The sequence below is a fragment of the Lygodium microphyllum genome, chromosome 26, assembly GCF_053477565.2.
Source record: "Lygodium microphyllum isolate KBCC chromosome 26, Lygodium_microphyllum_v1.1.10, whole genome shotgun sequence".
NCBI lineage: Eukaryota > Viridiplantae > Streptophyta > Polypodiopsida > Schizaeales > Lygodiaceae > Lygodium > Lygodium microphyllum.
Genome location: NC_141160.1, coordinates 73542307 through 73557401, shown reverse-complemented (window position 1 = coordinate 73557401; position 15095 = coordinate 73542307). Strand labels below are relative to the sequence as shown.

The 15095-nt window shown below is 39.6% G+C and overlaps 1 protein-coding gene across 1 annotated transcript in view; it reads right to left on the bottom strand.

Moving 5' to 3' along the window:
• Positions 1-765: 765 nt before the first annotated feature.
• Positions 766-15095, bottom strand: part of QQT1 (P-loop containing nucleoside triphosphate hydrolases superfamily protein) — a 58875-nt gene continuing 44545 nt past the window's right edge. The window contains exons 4-9 of the mRNA XM_087668441.1: positions 2838-2941; positions 2577-2733; positions 2355-2442; positions 2214-2286; positions 2000-2130; positions 766-1281 (exon numbers count right to left, since the gene is read on the bottom strand). Coding sequence (XP_087524567.1) covers positions 1242-1281; positions 2000-2130; positions 2214-2286; positions 2355-2442; positions 2577-2733; positions 2838-2941 — 593 coding nt within the window. The 3' untranslated portion in view covers positions 766-1241. The remainder of the gene's footprint in view (positions 1282-1999; positions 2131-2213; positions 2287-2354; positions 2443-2576; positions 2734-2837; positions 2942-15095) is intronic.

The window sequence follows — 15095 nt, the reverse complement described above, 5'->3', positions numbered from 1 at the left end:
TTAAGCTTATCAATGGTAGAAGCACAACAAATGCAAAAAACACTATGATTATATAAATACAAGTATCTACAATCCTTGAAAAGAACATCACATATTTAGCAACACCAATGTTGGATAAATATACAATTGTGAAAGTCTAGTAGTGTCATTACATACAAATATACATATGCCTTGCCAACACTTTAATATTGACAAAGCAAAACATGTGAAACAAAACTATACAATACAAGTGATCAAAACCAATTTATATCACATTGCTACTTTAGCATGCTTCTACATGGCACTACCATATTATCTTGTATTTACATACTTTTCATTCCTATGATTGTGTTATTTTATTGTAAAACATATTTTCATTTAAACAGGCCTAAGCAATCTAGATCTATTTGGATTTTTCATATTTATGTACTATTGGTATACTAGTTCCTTGGTCATTATGAACAAGTGAAGCAAGGTCTTATAATGGCGATTTGCAAGGATCCTCTTCACCATTTGAAAACCTTAATACGATCGCAACCTAGCCCATAGAGACCATAGAGTTGAACCAAGATTATCCTCACGGGTATCAAAAAATGGACCAATCAAATCTCTCACTCATGTTGTTCAACTATCTTTGCCCAAAACCCCAATCTCTATTAATATAAAATACAATTGGAGAAACTGGTAAAGCTTGCAGCAATTCAAATCCAAAGCATCCAAACTACAAAACGATGAAACACTCTCCTAAAACTAGGTCACATTCTGATTAAATGGCTTCCTTCCATGAAACACCAAGCTGAAGTGAGATAGACTTTAGACAAGTTCTGGTAGCATCAAAAACAGATGCAAAAACAATGAAACCTACTCTTGGAACTAGGTCATTCTGATTAAACAGCTTTCCTCCATAAAACACCAAGTTTGAAGTGAGATGTACTTACAACACGTTTTTGCAGCATCAAAAAAAGACACAAAGCCTAATGCATTTTCCTCTGTACAAAGGCCAAAACCTGGTAATATAGCCAAATGTAACTATCCACCCACCCCATATTGCCTAAAAAAGGGCTGGAAGGCATAGACCTTTAGCAATTAATTTTTCCTTTTTTTGGGGGGGGAGGAAACAAAGAGAGATCCTCTTTAGGCATCATTATTACAAATTTGCTCCTGCTACAGAATTTACTCTCTGCCCAAAAGATTTGTACATATCAAATGTACAATCGTGTCATTTCTTAAAATCAGCAAAGTGAAGGCTCCTGCTCCTTTCGCTAAGTGTCGTCCATATATTTCTCCTGAACAGCAGCTGTTGTAATACTTGTCAAGGTACACAAGCTCTACTGTAAAACGAAATCCACACATGCACATCTACACAACTGCAAGTTCACTCACTATGCATTGTAAGACCTAGTGGATCCGAGTCATTTGAAGGGTGCTCATGCAGCTGTTAAAAAGATGACGTTGCACTTCACATCTACATCCACTTTATGATATTGAAAAACATCCTAGAGCTATATGTACCATGAGATCTGGAAGCTCTATATGCTACTACCAGAGTATAGTCACTGGTTCGCAAAATATCAAATCTCATGCCGAACTGCAGAGTCTATTCCATAATGATCCTCCATGGTAATATCCACTTTGAGTCACTAGTATGCTCGGGCAACTGCTAAATGAAACAAAAATTCAACCTACTTTTCTACGTCTCCTTAGTCCTGCTGAACAAGTGGTATAAGAAAAAGAAGCCTCTTACATAGTCCTGCTGAACAAGTGATATAAGAAAAGAAGCCTCTTACATCCCACCATGAAGTTGGAATGTCAAGTTTTGCCAGGGCATATCAGCACAACATTATTTCTACAGAATGGCATTCTCTCTACCAATCAGGCAATTATTTAAAACAGGCAATGGGAGCATCACTTAAGATAATACAGAAGCAAAGATATACCTCATTACACATGCATGGACAGAAATCAAATTTGCAGAATACCATGCATGCACAAATGCCAAAAATACAATCAAAATGGATATCTGTAGTAGTCCCAGTCCAGGTCCCTGGCAGCCAGCTTCATAAACTCGTTTATGTTACCTTCAATTCCAGAAAAGACATAGCCGTTGCATTTATCAATAAGCTTCACTATGTTTGCCACACTTTCCTTGTCCTGCTCAGAAGAATCAATAACTATAAGCAAAAGTATCTGAGATTCAACTACCACATGTTGAGAATTTAAAGAATGTTGCATGCCTGTATATTGAGTGTTGTAAAGTTCACCAGGGAGAAGTCCTCCACAAGCTCACAGAGATCCTTGGTAAGCTTCCTGAATCAACCACGAAGTGTCACACCCCTCCCACATTCACAAAAGTGTTGAGATACACAGCAAAATACCTGTACTTGGCCGAACGTGGATCTTGGTTGAGGCCAAACTGCAGGTAGGAGAGATCTTGCACATCAGTGTAAAAGTCCAGATTGAAAGCTGTGTATGAATAATTAAGCAAAGATCACTGATCAGACTTAGACTTATTGCCCTACAAATGCATTTTAGAATTCAAAATGTACCAGGCCAGTTAATTTGCACTTACTCCCCTAAATACTACAAGAAGCACTAACCTAGCTTGCCATAGCTTTCAATAAGATCAATTTTTGATAACACGTTAATATGAGGAAGCTCCAAATGTAGCATTGTTGATAAGGAAAGCAGCAGTGCGCTGAGATACTTCCCAGGATCACTACAAAGGTGAGCATCCACCAAGTGCACTGCAGCTAACTGCAGTGGGGGAAAGCTTCATGTTAATGTTTACTAACAGTAAAGATACACTGCATACAACAGGACAATATTGTAGCTAAGAATAATAACACGAAAATACTCACTTGATAATCCCACTTGTTGGTCATCTCAGATACAATATTCTTGGCATTGGAATGCAAGGTAAAAAGCTCCACTTGCCCAGGGAAATCAAAGAGTATATAATGATCTGCAGCACGAGATTTTAGTTGTGTGATCAACCAGTGGACAAGCACTTCAAAGCAATGAAAATTAAACCCCATGATGAACACTTTCGCATTATGACTTGTCTTACTATACTGCAATTTTGAGCATTATCAGTATGACATGCTTTCGAGTTGTAGCACCAGTCAAATATAAGCGATGCTTTTAGAGGCTTATATTCCCCATATCGCTATTTCAACATAAGCATATAAATGAGAAATTGAAACTCCCATAGGATTCATCTTTCAAGCTTTGCATCTGTTGAGGAATACGCTGATATGTGTTCTGCTTAGGCTAGTCTTTATTAGGTCCCAATGAGATTTCTTTGCTAAAATTCCCTTTTTTTGTCCCCTACTACCTATTTGGATCTTCATTAGTCTCTTCAGCCATCCATCTCATATTTTGTAGTTCAAAATGGCTGACAATCCATGCATTCCTTCAAAATTAAGATATCGGAAGGGAAATTATGAGAAACCAGCCTGCCTTCATGGATAGGGTGGTAAAACTTGATCGATCACTTAATTACAGCAATTACCAGCACCGGAATTTCCATAAGGCATCACATTCACAACATCGGCCATTGTTGTCTAACCATGCCATATGCTCCAAAACTTGCTGAATAAAACTTCCAGCCAACATTAACATCAGATAAAACTGAAAAACAGTCCAAAACTATTGCTAGAAACCCATGGGATGCATCCATAACTCATGTTTCTCAATTGTTCTAACTATACAACCATAATAAAGCTAACATGCTGCTGTCCACAGAACTAATGCAAAACTAGTCATAAACTGCTACAAATGTGGTCTCAAGCTCATCACAAACTGAGTGAAAAATTTGATCAAAAACTTATGCAAAACTAATCCAAAAGTGACCATAATCTAATCTCTAGCTGACCGAAAATTGGGCTCAAACTGATCAGAAATTGATCCCAAACTGAATGCAAAAGTAGTCTCAAAGCCATGGTAACGACCATACTCATCTACATATATCTCACAGTGACTAGTACACTAAATAGTGACCTCATGTCAAACATACTGTCAGCATAGTACCTTGTATGTATGTTGAATACATCCAAGATCCACTACATACAAGAGTTGTCCATAATTGGCAAACTGAAAGTGCTACCTCCCCCTTGAGCATCAGGCACTGCTCTGGACCCCTACTCTATTGAACCTAACTGAGCTGATCTAAAGTCGGCTCTCTAACTAAAAGGCATCTAGGTAAAGTTGCAATGGCTAAGGATGGTCTACCAAGTCATCCTATTTCATCCATTTTGCGTCCATTGGTGAATAGTTCTAAAACTTCACCAAATATCTCCTAGAAACTTTACCTCTAACCTTTCTTTCCTTATGTGCCAAATCTACTCGAGTACCAAGATCTCATCCAACTCCTCAACCTCAAGTTAAATTTCAGCAAATACATCCTCTAGCACATCACCATGAAAAGACATTAATAAATTGACATGAAAGGCATCGTGTCCACCAATGTGGAGATAATTTCAACCGATACATCACATCGTTGATCTTCTCCAACACTTGGAAGGGCCCACAATATCTCATACTCAACTTCAGATACCTCTCTCTTCCTTTCATCTTTTTCAACCTTGCCTTTTCAAAACACAGCAATACATAATCACCATCTACAAACTGCAAAGCATGTCTATGGCAATCAACTGTCTTCTTTTGCGTTTCTTGAGATCTTTGAAGTACATACATTATCTTTGCATAGTTTGCATCCAAGTTTTCCACATAGCGATCAACCTCAAAGATCTTACCATTAGTGTGCAAGATAGGTGGTACCTTCTTGCCACCCTCAACCACCTCAAATGGACCTTTCCCAATGGAACTATGCATCGTATTGTTGTATGTAGACTCAATCAATGGCAAATATCTCATTGTGTCTTATGGTCTAAAACATAGCATCTCAAAAGATCCAACACTGAAAAATTAGCCTCTTAGGACTAACCATATATCTACAAATGGAAGGATAATGAGAAATTCAATGTGGTACCCATATTCTCAAACAACCCCTTCCAAAATAAATTGGTCATCCGAGGATCTATATCACTAACAATCAACTCCAGCATCTTACCATGATACTCAAAGATGTCTTGCAAGAACAAATGTGCCATATGATCAGCCTTTATCTTCCTCCTTACCGAAATGTAATGGCCTTGTTTGCTAAACTTGCAAATGATAGTCCATATCCCATCATTTCTTGTATATATCCCAGGAAGCTCAAAGATAAAATCCAGAGCAATGCTCAACCAAGGCATGTCTGGAATAAGTAAGGGCTGTAGCAAACCCAACATCTTTTGCCTATCATATTTGACCTTCTGACATACGATGCAGGTCCTAACAAATTACTCTATATCATGCCTTAAAGCTCGTTAATAAAAGAAATGTTCCACTGCCTTAATTGTGGCATCAATACCTCTATGCTCCACATACAGAGGACCATGACTTTCAGTGATCACTCTATACCTCAATTGCTTTGTGATATACAGTCATCTATACATCATCAAAAACCCATCTTATAGCACAAAGTGGTCATGCCTCTCGCCATTACAAAGCTAATCATAAACATTAGCAAAATTCGAATCAACAACATATTGCTCCTTCGTGGCATCCAACTCAGTGTGATAAACAATAATAACAGCTAAAATCTAAGGCGTATGTAATAGTGCATCCACCACAACATGCTTTTTATGTTTAATGTATACAATCTGAAAATAAAACATAGAGAGAAAATTTGCCCATCTCATATGTTTATCTGACAACTTTGTCTACATTAGAAAGTACCTCAATGTCTAAAGATCTGTCTGCACTGTAAAATCCGCCACTAACAAGTAATGTTTCCACGTAAACAATGCATGAATTACAACCAAGAGCTCTTTCTCATAGACCTATAAATTTCTCTCTGCATCGTAGAGAAGATGACTCTCATAAGCCAAAACTCCGCCATCCTGGCATTAAAACAATCCCAATGTTGTTTCCATATGCATCACACTAAACTACAAATGACTTTTCCTTAGATGACGCAATACAAGCATGAGATCTGAAGTCGTATTTTTCTTTAACTTTTCAAATGCTGAAATTTTCATTACTATCCATTTAAATGACACATTTTTCTTCTGCAAAGCATACAATGAAGATGCAATTTCGGCAAAACCCATACATAATTTCCATAGTAAAAACATAGATCCAAGAAGCTGTGGATCTCATGTACATTTTTGAAAGGTAGCTACTATGAATGTATTACCTCAACCTTTGCACAATCCATATAAATACCATCAGCCAATACAATGGGCTCCAAAAAGTGAATTTCATACAAAAAGAATTCACTTTTCTTGTCATTAATTACCAACCTATGCTTGCACCAGCTCATTGAACACAATGTCCAAATGCTTTCTATGCTCTACCTCATTCTTTGAGTATAAAATTATATCATGAAAGAAAATGTCCACAAATCCTCTATGTGGCCTAAAAGTGCGATCCATCATTTGATTAAAAGTGATAGAAGCATTCATAAATCCAAAAGGTATGACAAGAAACTCGTACAATCCAAATGATATCCTGAAATATATCTTAGGCACATCCTCCGATCTAATGTGTATCTAATGATATCCACTTTTCAAATCTATACAGCTAAATATAGCTACCTCTTGCCATCTATCCATAACATCCGATTCGAGGGATCAAAAACTGATTCCTTATCGTGATTTTTTTCAAAGCACGATAGTCAATGCATATATGCCATAAACCGTTATTTTTCTAGATCAAAAGCATTGGAAAGCAAAAAGAAGATGAGTTGGGCTGCATCAGCCCTTTTTCTAATAGCTCATGTACCTAACTCATAATCTCCTATTGGGCTACACACTCTGTAGGGTGAGTTATTAGATGGCCTACTTGCAAGGATAAAAACTATGCCATGATCTTCAAGCCATTCAAGCGGTAGGTGCCCTAGAAGTGACTAAGAGAAGCAATCAATATACATTTTCAATGAAACATAATTCTTCTCTAACTTTGACATGTTCCCAAATCCCAGCAGGGATAGATTCATGTTTCAACTTTACATCAAGTGTATGGGTCTTGTCCTTATGCCGAATAGTGATTATCTTTGCATATGAATCAATCACTGCATGCATATAGTGGCAGCATGGCATACCAAGCAAAACCAATGAGTGGTGTGACAAGCTCTGAATGGTCTTTGCATACTATTCCAACTTCCCCCATGGATCCCATCTCATCCTCTTTGATGCCTAGACAAGTTGCCATGTCTATAGAGATAAAGTTGGCTCGTGCACCATTATCAAAGAATATCAATGCATGTTGATCTCTAAGTTTGCTCCATGTTCTACATAACTCAATAGCATTATCATTGCACTAATCACTAACAACATCAAACACCAATCCATTGATATTTGGGCTTCTTTCCCTTGGAGTCTCCCTGATTTTTTAAACTCCCAACTTGCTACCTATTGGAACAATCCTTTGCAATGTGACCTTCACGCTCACAAATGAAACATTTATTTACAACCATGAATTCCCTACATTGTACCAACAATTTTCATTCCTTTCTTTTCTATTTTAGCCTCTTTTGAGACTGATTTTCAAATTTGCCCCTTTTCTTAATCTTAAACAACTTTTTATTCGGTTTCTCCCCACTCTCTTGAAAGTCTTAATCATTCCCATGCAACAAAGCATCAACTGTAACAACAATCTGTATGAGCTAAGGCATACTAGACACTATGAGTTTTATACATAAATATTTGACTCCTTTAGGCAGCCCACAGACACTTTCCACTTGCTCATGAAGTGATATTGGACGATAAGAAGTGACAGGCAGCTATGCATCCCAAAACTTCTTATTGTACAACTCTAAATTTTCACATTTCTTTGCATCAAGCTTATTCCAAGCTATCATGATGTCCACCTCAAAAGTACTTGTTAACAAATTCAATACAAACATTTGCTTCAATTATACCCATGTTGACGATGCTCTAACTTACATCAAGAGTGTGGACCACTACAATGCATTCCCCTTCAAGAAAGTGAATGGTTTCCGAATCTTAGAGGATTCAGTGAAGTTTCCCCCTAAATAGGCTATATCAAACTGTTGAATGAAAGTCAAAGCTTTCAGCCTATCTTGTGCACCACTGAAGGACTCAAACTCCACTCCTTTTTCACCCTCATCAGTCTTTTGCTGCCCCTTTCGGAGTCAAGTTGTCACACATTGACTGCTGCAAAAAGAGTGCATTTGTTGTACTTACATCATGACCAACTTCAAAAGAAACACTTACATGACCAACACTCATTCCTTGAGCCCCATAGGCATTCAAAGGTACAAATGCATTACCAAATATGCCACTTTGCACCTTGGACATCAAATCACTACTACCATACATAAAATTATGCACATTTCCAACCATACCCAAACACATTGGGCCTTGCACACCATGCACTAAATGTTGCATATCATAGGGAGTTGTGCCATACATTCCCATATGTCCAAACATTGCATAAAAAATAGTGCCTCATCTGATTCAACAAAGAGATTTGCTACTATCCTCGTCTGATTCTTAAATTGATCATTAAATTCCTCTTCCTCTTACCGATTTGCACACCTTGCCTTGTAGGTACCAATTGTTTCTCTTCATTGGCTTCTTTGGATGCTTTACATGCACCTTGCTATCCCAAACGTGTATAGAAGATGACTTCTTCTTCTTGCCCTTGCTATCTTTCTTAGGAGCATTCAAAATTTGAACAAACTGAGGATCCTTTGCCAATTCAACAAAGAGATTTGCTACTATCCTCATCTGATTCTTTAATTGATCATTGAATTTCTCTTTCTCTTACTGATTTGCACACCTTGCCCTATAGGTACCAACTGTTTCTCTTCGTTGGCTTCTTTGGATACTTCACATGAAGGATTTGGCACTATCTTTGGGACACACACCTTGCTGTCCCAAACATGTAAAAGATGACTTCTTCTTCTTGCCCTTGCTGTCCTTCTTAGGAGCATTCAAAAATCAAACAAACTGAGGATCTTTTGCCGATTCAATAAAGAGATTTACTACTATCCTCATCCGATTCTTGAATTGATCATTGAATTCCTCTTCTCTTACTGGTCATCAACCTCATTCTACCTTGAAGGCTTGCATCTTGACCAATAGCAACATTTTCAGCTTGTTGTCCATCATGTGAGCCTTGTCCAAGACTAGGCGTTGCATTTCCTTCTTCCCCATGTGAATGTCCATATTGAGAGGCATCATCATTGCTTGATTCCATCTCAGTGTATGACAACATATTGCTGTAATTTTTTAGCTAAGCACAAAAACCAGCACTAGCGCAAAACTTTGGCTTGCAATTAGATACTTGGGCCCACCAAATCAAAGGATTGAGTGGTATCTCGGCAATAAAACCGTAAAACCAACCTTCCTTCTCGAATAGGGTGGTAAAACCTAATCAAGCACTTCATTATAACAATTAACAAAAGAACATAAATTGAAATGCATAGTTTGCCTTAAGAATCTTTGACATTAGACACCCTATTGGCCCCAAAATTGATGCCCCTTGCAATATTTCTTTAATTTAGATTTCTAATGGATTGAGTACAAGTTGAGATTTCACAATCTCCTTTACCAATCCAAAAGCCCCTTGCTGTACAAACAATCAACAAAAGCAATTTGTGTCAATTGCCCCTTGATTTTCACCCACGACTTGCTATAATGGAATCACCAACTGGCCAAATACTGCCCCAACTCACAATGGATGAGCTAGCATCTGAAATCCTTGACAATTCCTTGAATTTCAATGTTGATTTCAGTGTAAGATGCCCTTGACAAATGGCACGGGTCCCAAGTTGGTTGCTAAATCCTAATTTTCGCGAAAATTTAGAGTTTACAACGAAATACACCTTGTCTACCAAATCTAGCTAAGATCTACTCCAAATGGCTGAGAAACACTAGGATTTTTTAAGAGAGTGTAAGAGAAGACTATAGAGAGAGATTCCAAGATTTCTTTGCGGAGAAGCCTCAACAATGGCTACTGCATTGCCTAGATCAGCCCAAAGGGTATCGCCTCCTTCCTCTCACTTCCTGGCTGCTATCCTCTAACTCCAATGGTTAAAATCGGACCAAGAACTAATCAGCAACTTCCTTACTCTCTCTCACACAACGAAACGCCTCTCCACCAAACCCCAAAACGTTTTTCCAACTTGCATGGATATTTTTGCCAAGTGGCAACCTTCTAGTCCCATTTTTCACTAATTTTCAACCATTAAATTAATTTTTAAAATTAATTTCATCCCTTCTAACATTGCCCAAAATTAAATGTGCCTATCCACAATTGAATTGGCTATGCCATTTGTAACTTTGAGTGATCCCCAATCTTAATTGACTCCTAGACTAACATTAATTAATTAATTAATGCCTAGTCTCTAATGTCACCCCTGATACTTAATGGTCAATTAATTGTCCTAGGATCAAAATGATACCAATTGACATCCAAAACCTAATAGGCATAACTTGTCACAACTTTTTCCTTTTACATCCACTAACTCCTTGAGGTCCTTGGCTTGTTATCATGAAATAACTATCACGTGCATCACGTGCTTAAAGCATTTCACAAATTTCACACCCCTGTGATATTATGCTTAGATTAACCCGAGATCTAAACTTGGACTTGGGTGTGTTTCAAATACGTCCATGCAGGATGTATGCATGAGGGATGCGTGTGTGCTAAAGTGGAATAATTTCATTTGCTGCCACAAAGCAAAATAATGACTACAAGAACAACTTCTTTGACAGCACATCGCTTGCAAAAACAGGTCCAAATTATGAGTTTTGAACTCGAGGCCCTCAATTAAAAGGGTAACATGTTGACAACTACACTATCTCATATTTATTGGGAAAAAAGTAAACATTTATAAATAGATACAAAGAGCTGCAAAGTGTGAAAAGCAAATTGACGGACATGTCCTCTTTCAGACTTTTATATCTCGAGAAGTTTACAAACATGGCTTCTGTGCCTCTTCTGTAAGCTCACATACATATGGTTTAGAAATTATTACTGACATATTCATCCAAAAATTTTGGATAAATAATTGGATATTCTCAGCTCAATGGAAGGAACTTATCCATAAATTTGGTTCCATAATTTTCCCAAGTCTTTGGAGCTTGGCCTGCCCATCACAATTCCTAAACCAGCTCAATGCAATCCCATGTCTTTGTAGCTTAGCCTGCCAATTACAAGTTTATAAACCAGCTCCATGCAATCATGTGTAAGTGGTTAATAACCACTTGCATCTTTGAATCTTCAGTGAACTATTTCTCACAAAAAGCTCAAACTGTCTAATAAAAACAAGAGTCCTAATGACATGCATATCTCCATCATAGTAAAGAAACTTTGCTAGTTTTTTCTCCTAATCTTGAACCATTCAAACCATTCAGAACACAAACTGTAGTAGTAGATGAAGGCCTTGGAATCCCACCTAGACTCAAAGATCATATCCCATGGATGCTAGTCCTATTAGAGCTCAAGCAAAAACTTGGGCTCAATTTATTCAACCATTTTTCCCTTTCTTCTCTTTCATATGGCACCCAACACTTCGTTGAGTCTAGGATGATATACATAGTTGATGACACTCAAAGAAGCATAAAAACAAGGCACAAAAGAATCCAAGCATGCATCATATTTTGTCAAGAGAATAATACTACATTGTTACAAAATCACCAAAAAGAGATAGAGATATGAGGGGGCCACATCCACATCCATATCTATAATAAATGAATGGTATACACAAAAGTGTTATGTGCATGCATTTGTGAAGGGTAGAAATACTCAAAATTAAAGGCCAAAGGTCTTATAATATCAAATGTATCAAAGTCAAAGAAATAATAAAAATACGAAGGGGTATGCTTTTTGGGGAAGAGGTGGGGTGGAGTACACGAGTGGTTATGTGCCTCTTTCCCTTCCCTCTCTTGTCCAATTGCATATTCCCTTTTTGGTGGTGCAAAATTTTGTTCTCTCTCCTCTCTCCTCTGTCTTTTGTGCAAAAATTCCTCTTTTCCCTTTTGTTCTTGTATAATGGTTGAAGCTATGGATGAAGATGATGAAGATAACGAATCGGTTCATTATTAAGTGGAAGATTTATGGTTTCTTTTCAATTTTGAGATTAATGGCTCAGCCATGTGCATAGATTTTGCACGCTTCTACCTTGGTTTCATATTCATTTTCTGCCATGGGAGGGTTGCTGTCATTTTGGTGCGCAGCCGAGGAACGAAGCTGATCTCAAGTCTTGATTGAGACTATTCATGGTACATGCTCCTAAAGCGAGAAGGTCAAAAGGATGCATTTTCAAGAGGTTGCAATTTGGTAAAGAAGAAAATGACGGTGGAGAAAGAAGACGTCGTGGGAAGATTTTTTTTATTCTCCTCCTTGGGCATATGTTTCATTTCATCTCGATCTACAACATGTCCCTATTCCTCTTCCTTATCCTCACAAAAACAATCCAAGGAGGAATTGCATGTACAGAGGATATGCATTGCAAAAAGATGTTAGAGAGAAAGAGAAGAACCACAAGATCTATGGTGGTGATGTATTTGTTTAGTGTTGAGAATTCAGGATGGAGCAGTATCCACTTTTGGCGATCCAAAAAAAGAGGACAACAAGATCCCGTATCTGTGCTAGCACTTCTGGTTTCACAGGGGAAGAAGCCCTAGAGCATAATGGAAAAGAGAATAGGAGAAACACAAAACTTTATGCCCGCCCCTCCTCCTGGAACATCTCACATCCCTCTCGTACTACTAAAACCAGTGCCCTACTAGAGCATGTCAAACCCACCCCCATCCTAAATGCAAATGACATCCAGAATCCTCAGTCGCAGTGAGAATAAGAAAGGGTGAAGTGCATCGTGTTTCTATGCAAGCTTTGAGAATAGGTGTTCACTCGCATGACATAGCCAGAGGTTCCACGCTGGATGCTTGACAAATGACTGCAATCCAACACCATGTGCCCTCATTGTGAGGCACGACTCGATCTCTGTCAATGGCAGCGTGTAGTCCACAAGCAATTTGTTGATATTGACAAAGAAGATGTCAAGAAGAAGACGAAGAGAAAGAAAGAGACGCTACGAAGGAAAAGAAGAGAAGGGTGAACTACCTTCCCCAAACCTTCCAATGGCTCTTCCTCCCAGCACGCATGCACCATGATTAAAGTGGAAGCAAAAGAAGGGGCGGAAGAAGAAGAATCAGAGTGAGAAAGAGAGAGAGATGGATCGATATCAGTGCGTTGAGAAGCCGCGCCCCTTGGGATGCCTATACTGGAGAATGAGATCCGCATCACCACACCGCCATTTCCTACAAGGCAGAAGCACGAAAAATAATAATTGAGGAAGCAGACGGCACTCTCGATCGCTCATAGAGAGAGAGAGAGAGAGAGAGAGGGAGAGAGAACATCAGCCTCCCTTTCAAGCGGTAATTACTACATATGATGGAAGAAAGAAAACTGCGATTTCCTAGTGTATTGTGGAAGATCTACTCAAAGCATATAATCCCATTGCAGCACAACAACAGAGGCAGTAGCAACATATTTAGAAATGGATTTATCTACTTTACAATGGGGGAGTACCTTGGGCACGCACCAATTCTTCCATAGGTCTGTGTGTGGTAGTGATGCAGAGAGAAGGCAGATATTCGTGGCCACCCCCGCCGAGCAGCACAAGACCAAGGAGAAGAAGGGCCAGTCTGCCTTCATGGTCAACTTTCTAATGGGCGTGGGCGGGGTGTCAGCCGCCATCTCCAAGACAGCTCCCGCACCCATCGAGCGCGTGAAGCTACTCATACAGAACCAGGACGAGATGATCAAGTCGGGCCGCCTGAGCGAGCCATACAGGAGCATCAACGACTGCTTCGCCCGGACCATTAGAGAAGAAGGGACATCGTCATTATGGAGGGGCAACCTAGTCGATATGGTGCATTACTTCTCCAATTAGGCATTTCAATGACAAGAAGAAGCACCACACAGACACAGGGACATACGAACAGAAAGAGAGAGAAGGGGGGCACAAGGCATAGGCAGAGGTAGGGGTTGTTGAAAAAAAGGATGAGGTAGGGCTTGTTGAAGAGGAGGATGAGCAAGGCAACCAAAACGACCTCCTCTTCCTCATTGTCCAAAAGAATCCACTCTTCTTTCATTGCCCAACTTTCTCGAATGCCTCTTACTTTAACCCAAGATTTGGATTCTGCACCCCTTCTGTTAGCGATCAGGTCCTGGCCGGCCGTACAGGCGTCACGTGGCAGCCTGGTCGGACTGACCAGTCGGACAGCCACGTGGCAGTCTGACCTGTACTAGTCAGTCGGCTACAGACCTGCTTTTTTTGGGCGCATATTTTCTGGCTATTTATAGCCGATGTTCAGCACAGTCTTCTACACTTCTGTTTGTAGATTACAAGCTGGAGATCGTGCAGACTGCAGCGTACTTCAAGGTGAACAGCAGGTTGCATCGTCGAGGTGGAGACACGCAATCGCACGCACTGCGCCCGTGTACATATCTGCATATCTTTGTATACATCACACTTTATACAGCAGATCTTCATCTTCCACTATCTCTCTCTCTCTCTCTCTCTCTCTCTCTCTCTCTCTCTCTCTCTCTCTCTCTCTCTCTCTCTCTCTCTCTCTCTCTCTCTTCTCTCTGTGTTCACTCTCTCTCTCAGTCTTGGTCCCACGCTTCCGCATCGCTGCACTCTGACATGGTATCAGAGCAGTGAAGAAGGGCTGACTGAGTGAAGAACCTGTCTGAAGAGGAGATTCCATCGCGACACAAGGCTGCGTTTCCAGCGTTCGAGGGCGAGCAGGAGGGCTGCGCATTGGAACAAGGCTGAAGCGAGCGTGGGCGCGCGGGAAAGGAGTCCAGTTGGTGGACTTGCTGCTGTTTACTGCTGTTTGAAGAGAAAGAAGGCTGAGTTTTCAGCTTTCAAGTGCAGGTTTTACTTTTCCATCGCCTCCGGCGGGTGAAGAAGGTTCGGGACGCGGAAGAAAGAGCCCTAGCAAGCTGCGTTTTCACAGTCAGAGGGGGCTGCTTTTGCGTTTGTGAAGGCATTACAGGTGAAGATGTCTACAGAGATTGACTTGGAG